General features: G+C 47.1%; 1 protein-coding gene across 1 annotated transcript; it reads left to right on the top strand.

The window, feature by feature from the left end:
- Window positions 1-2,287: 2,287 nt before the first annotated feature.
- On the top strand, window positions 2,288-4,327 carry KIF2B (kinesin family member 2B). Its single transcript, XM_066255508.1, has one exon. It carries the CDS (start codon window positions 2,288-2,290, stop codon window positions 4,325-4,327), a length of 2,040 nt encoding a protein of 679 aa, XP_066111605.1.
- Window positions 4,328-5,513: the final 1,186 nt, after the last annotated feature.

The following is a 5,513-nucleotide window of genomic DNA, read 5'->3' on the forward strand; positions in this document are numbered from 1 at the left end:
ATGAGTAAGAAATGACCTGTTGAAATAACTCGAGGAACAATGTGAGAAATAGATTGAGCCCCTGACAGAATGCAGTGGCACGAGAAAACAAGGTAATAATGGGTCGGGACATGAAAAGATGTTACAGTTACAGATGATTTCTAGAGGCCGGGAAAGGATGAACTACCTGAGTCCAAATTAGGATTGGCTGAGGAGGAGGAGAAGACAAGGACCAGTTTCAGGCTTTTGCCAGTGGGTAGACGTTGAAGTTACTAACTAAAATAAATTAAAACTACCTAAGAGGTATCTTTCCCAATATCATATAAGTTTATATTAATATTATAGTCTAATATTAATATATTTATATTAATATTATGTTTTAATTTTAATATATAATAGTACCTTATTATAAATAGATATACAATTAAACTGCAGCAACAAATGTGATATCCTAGAAAAACTATATAAGACAGAAGAGAACTGAAGAAAATACCCTGAAGTAGCTAAAAAGACTTTATGAGTATACTGGACAGAAAACCGATTTTTGCATTATTATTGTAGACCTAGCCATCTATTGTCTTTCTACAAAAATCACTGGTTTAGGAGTAAAAACACGGTTAATCTGAAAAGAGCTAGAGTTTGCATAATTTTGAGAGACCTATCTTTTTCAAAGGTAAAAGTAAAAAGAAAAAAAAAGTATTAAAAACTCTAAAGTAGCAATGCTTTTAAAAGACGTAAATCAAACTAGTGAAATACAGAGGGAATAAGAACATTTACATAATGCTCTTGAAACTAAGGGGAAGCCTCACTCAAAGCATAACTTTAAAATTTGATAATCTGGCAAATAAAAAAAGAATTAATGGTAAAAAGGATTGAGTGAAGCCCTTTCTCCCCTCCCTCCACTGGCATTCAACGTTCCCTGGAAATGAGCCCTACGTGTGTGCATACCCAATTTATCCCATAGCACCCACACCGCCGTTCAACATCGAAGCTTTACTAAATTTACTGGAGAGAGAAATTCTGATTAAAAAGTAGTTTATAACAGGAATTTATTTCCATGTCACTGGGTCCTCGGGAGGACAGCTGGGACTACCTACTGCCTGCTACTTCGGAGCTGTCTGCGCAATCACAGCCCAAAAGACAATGTGGAATGAAGGGGCAAACCTGAGATGTCACCTTAACCCTCATGTCAGCCTATCTGGCTGTTGTCATTTTTTTTTGTTGCTTCTTTTGCAAGCAAATCACCCTACAGAAAAATTTGCAATCTTGCCAAAATATATTTTTGCCTCAGACCATCTTAGCTTTCTTCTCATCTGCAATCCCTTCAAGCTCCCCACCCCAAGTGACTTGTAAGGGACACACACACACACACACACACACACACACACACATTTTAGGGTAAGTAAGGGGAATACGATTATCTTTCCACGAAATGTCTCTCCTTCCTCTCCAAATTATAGATGAGGCCAGAAGTGGAATTACTGAGTGAGTCTGGAAGGTAATTACGGAAATCTTCTCAAAAGTAGTGGTGACTGAACAGCAACAAAACTCCCTTTACAGCCGTCAGAGCCACTTTGCTATGTGACAAACATCTTGATTTAGAGAACCCAGATGCCGCACCAAAGGAAGTTGCGTATTGGCCCATTAGCAGAAGAACCCACTACATCCAACTCGTTTTGATTTTGTAATGAGAAAGCCCATTAAACTTTAAGTAATGAGTGCCAAACAAGTTCTGAGGGAGGGGTGAGGGAGAAGACGGCACGTGGGAGTGAAGTAGCTCTGGGAGCCTGTCGTCAGAAGCCTGTGATTTGCAAATAGTTTCACCTTCACTTGTTTCCTCCGATCTCGATCTCGCTGGACGGTTGAAGTTTACAGGCACACTTAACTGTTCTCAACTAAAGCCCTTAGCGTTGAGACTGCAGGTTAAGACTTCAGGGAAGAATGCGTTTCTAACGCTTAGTCACAAATGTCCGTGGATCGCATACACCCTATTCCCAGTCCCGATCTGTACGCCCTCAGGGGCAGAGAATAATTTCTCTATTCCAGCTGCTTTGCTCTAGCACTTAGCACCACACATGTGATTTTTTTCCATCCACCTTTCACCTAGAGGCCCTGGGCTCAACCACGCCTTTGTGACGCGAGGGGCCCAAAGTAGAGCCCTAGGGCTGTTGTTGGGTCACAAAGGCAGGTGTCCAACGCAAGCACGCTCTGTGCTCTGGGCACTTCAGACTGGCTTGGGCTCAGGTCCTGCCTGCTGCTCCAACCCTAAGGACCCCTGGAAGCAAGCCCTGACACCTCCATCATTCCCATGACCAGCCAGTTATGCCTGCCTGTCACCCAAAGCCTCTCATGCTTGAAACCGTTGAAGGCCCACTTCCGAGACGTCCAAGTGGGCATCTGGGTGGCGATCCAACGCAGCGACGGGCGGATCCACCTCGCTGTGGTCACAGAGTGCAAAAGAGAAAACACTTGGGTCACGGTAGAATGGGAGGAAAAAGGAGTCAAAAAAGGCAAGAAGATTGATCTGGAAGCCATATTCCTGTTGAACCCAGCGCTGGCCTCTGCTGAACCTGCCGCGACATCCAGGTCCTTGTCCCGCGTGTCTCTAGCGCCCCCTTCGGCCACTGGGGACCAAGGCAGGGCCACACCGTGGATCGCAAGGATCCCGCAGAAGCACGAAACCGCCTCAGGGGACAGCCTGGCTGTGAGAGTCCCCAGCACTCCTTGCCTGATGAAGTGGAAAAAGTCCCCCTGCCTCTGGGAAATTGAGAAACTGCAGAAGCAGCGGGAGACTCGCAGACAGCTGCAGCTGGAGATCCGAGCCCAACGCACCCTGGGCGTCCACGTGAAACACATGAACTACGAGGTCATGCGCATGATTGAAGAGTTCCGCGGGCACCTGGACCGCCGCGCGCTGACCAGCTGCCCGGTGTCCCGCCTGCAGCCCAGGGAGGACCGTCGGATCTGCGTCTGCGTGAGGAAGCGGCCTCTCAACCAGCAAGAGACCACCCTGCAGGACCTGGATATCATCACCATCCCCTCGGACACTGTGGTCATGGTGCACGAGTCCAAGCAGAAGGTGGACCTCACACGCTACCTGGAGCACCAGGCCTTCTGCTTCGACTACGCTTTCGACGACTCGGCCTCCAACGAGCTGGTGTACCAGTTCACCGCCCGGCCGCTGGTGGAGTCCATCTTCCGCAAGGGCATGGCCACCTGCTTCGCCTACGGGCAGACGGGCAGCGGGAAGACGCACACCATGGGGGGCGCCTTCTCGGAAAAGGCCCGAGATGGTTCCAAAGGCCTTTACGCCCTCGTGGCGCAGGATGTCTTTCTCTTGCTCAAAACCTCCGCTTATGAAAAGCTGAACCTCAAGGTCTATGGCACCTTTTTTGAGATTTATGGGGGCAAGGTGTATGATCTGCTGAACTGGAAGAAGCAGCTGCAGGTCCTTGAGGACGGCCACCAGCAGGTCCAGGTGGTCGGGCTGCAGGAGCGGGCGGTGAATTGCGTGGAGGACTTGCTGGATCTCCTGGACGTAGGGTACGGCTGCCGGACTTCCGGACAGACATCGGTCAACGCCCACTCTTCCAGGAGCCACGCCGTGTTCCAGATCATCCTCAAGGCGCAGGGGAAACTGCACGGCAAGTTTTCTCTTGTGGACTTAGCTGGGAACGAAAGGGGAGCAGATACCTCCAAGGCCAACAGGAAGAGGCAGCTGGAAGGTGCAGCCATTAACAAGAGCCTCTTGGCGCTCAAGGAATGCATCCGGGCTTTGGGTCAGAACAAGTCTCATACCCCCTTCAGAGCCAGCAAACTCACCCAGGTGCTCCGGGACTCCTTCGTTGGCCAGAACTCCTCCACCTGCATGATTGCTACTATCTCTCCGGGGCTGTCCTCTTGTAAAAACACCCTCAACACTTTAAGGTACGCGAACAGAGTAAAAGAACTCACTATAGATTTCAGGGCCCACCCTGGTTCTCGCTACCCGGTGGGACACGAGGCACCAAGGATGTTGGAAAATCACATTAGAAATTCAGAAATGTCCCTTCAGAGGGATGAGCTGGTTGAAAAACCGTGTGTACAGAGCGAAGAGGAGGAAGACACTAGAGAGACTGAAACAAGACCCACTCCATCAATGGAGAATACCACAAATACATGGGAGGGGTCAGGCCTATTGCCAGGAGGCAGCGTCCAGGAGACGGCTCATGGGATCAACTATGATGTTCGTTTTAGCATTGCCCAGTTATTGTCCGTTTTGGAGAGGAAAATAGATGTTCTGACTGAAATTCAAAAGAAACTGAAATTATTACAAGCCACCCTCCAACAGAAGAGCAAGGCAGAGTGAAGCGAACGGCAGCAGAGCAGATCTGAAATCCTGGGCACGGTGTTGCTGTTGCTACCTCTCGTACAAATAAAAACTGCCTAAATTATCTGGATATCAAGAGTCTTCCGGAAAGCTTGAATCATCTTAGAATACTGATCAGAAATATTCTCTTTCCTCCTCCTCTGTGTTTCTGTGGTTTGTTGTCATTCTATAGGACAGTGGTTCTCAACTGGGAACCGTTTTGCCTCCCAGGGACCTTTGGCAATGTCTGAAAGGCCAAAATTGGGTCTGAAAGGAGTGGTAGTACCCAGGTACCCCAAATTTGTGGCTAGGAAGACAGAATAGTGAAGATTTAAGGGAGGATACCTGGAATACACCAGGGGCACACAAAGCGGTGAACCACATTATAACACAAAACTTTTTCTGTTGCATTGATGTATAGATTCAAATGGTATCTAAGCTCTGGTCATCTTGGGGGGAGGGGTGGGGAGGAATTTTCATTAAGAGACGGTGTGAGAGCCTAGAATTGGAAGGAATTATTTTTTATTTTTGCATTGAAATGGCAAAGTACTGTGCATCCTAGGAGTGCTAGTGTGTGTGTGTGTGTGTGTGTGTGTGTGTGTGTGTGTGGTATTAGCATTGCTTTGTTGACTAGAGTGTCTAAGGTTTTGGTTTTTTCTTTCCCCCGCTCATTCTCTTTACCAAATTTTGTGTTTACATGAGTAACATAAAAAGCCTTCTCTCATCAAATTAAGGTATGGAACAAGCAAAGCCATAGTAGAAAAGTTTTGGCCTGAAATAAGACACATTCTCTAATGGTCTCGTGGGGAATGTGAGAAACATCAATGCCTGGAATCAGTAAGGACAACATTTCTCTGATTCAGGGATCAGAGTCCACTCTTTCGCAAACAAAAAGACTAATCTGATATTCAAATATAAATATAAATAATCTAATACATGTCTACCCTCAGTGAACAAATTTATTTATGAAATGCCATAATAAAATAATGGTCTTTTGGTTCCAAGTCTAGCAGTTCCAAACTCTTTTAAGAATAAAATGGCCTGACCTGTGGTGGCGCAGTGGATAAAGCGTCGACCTGGAAATGCTGAGGTCGCCGGTTCAAAACCCTGGGCTTGCCTGGTCAAGGCACATATGGGAGTTGATGCTTCCAGCTCCTCCCCCCTGTCTCTCTCTCTCCTCTCTCTC

This window comes from Saccopteryx bilineata, chromosome 2, assembly GCF_036850765.1.
Source record: "Saccopteryx bilineata isolate mSacBil1 chromosome 2, mSacBil1_pri_phased_curated, whole genome shotgun sequence".
Classification (NCBI taxonomy): Eukaryota; Metazoa; Chordata; class Mammalia; order Chiroptera; family Emballonuridae; genus Saccopteryx; species Saccopteryx bilineata.

Bases quoted from the DNA above. Each gene is read 5' to 3' on its own strand.
- KIF2B (XM_066255508.1), top strand. From the start codon at position 2,288: ATGACCAGCCAGTTATGCCTGCCTGTCACCCAAAGCCTCTCATGCTTG.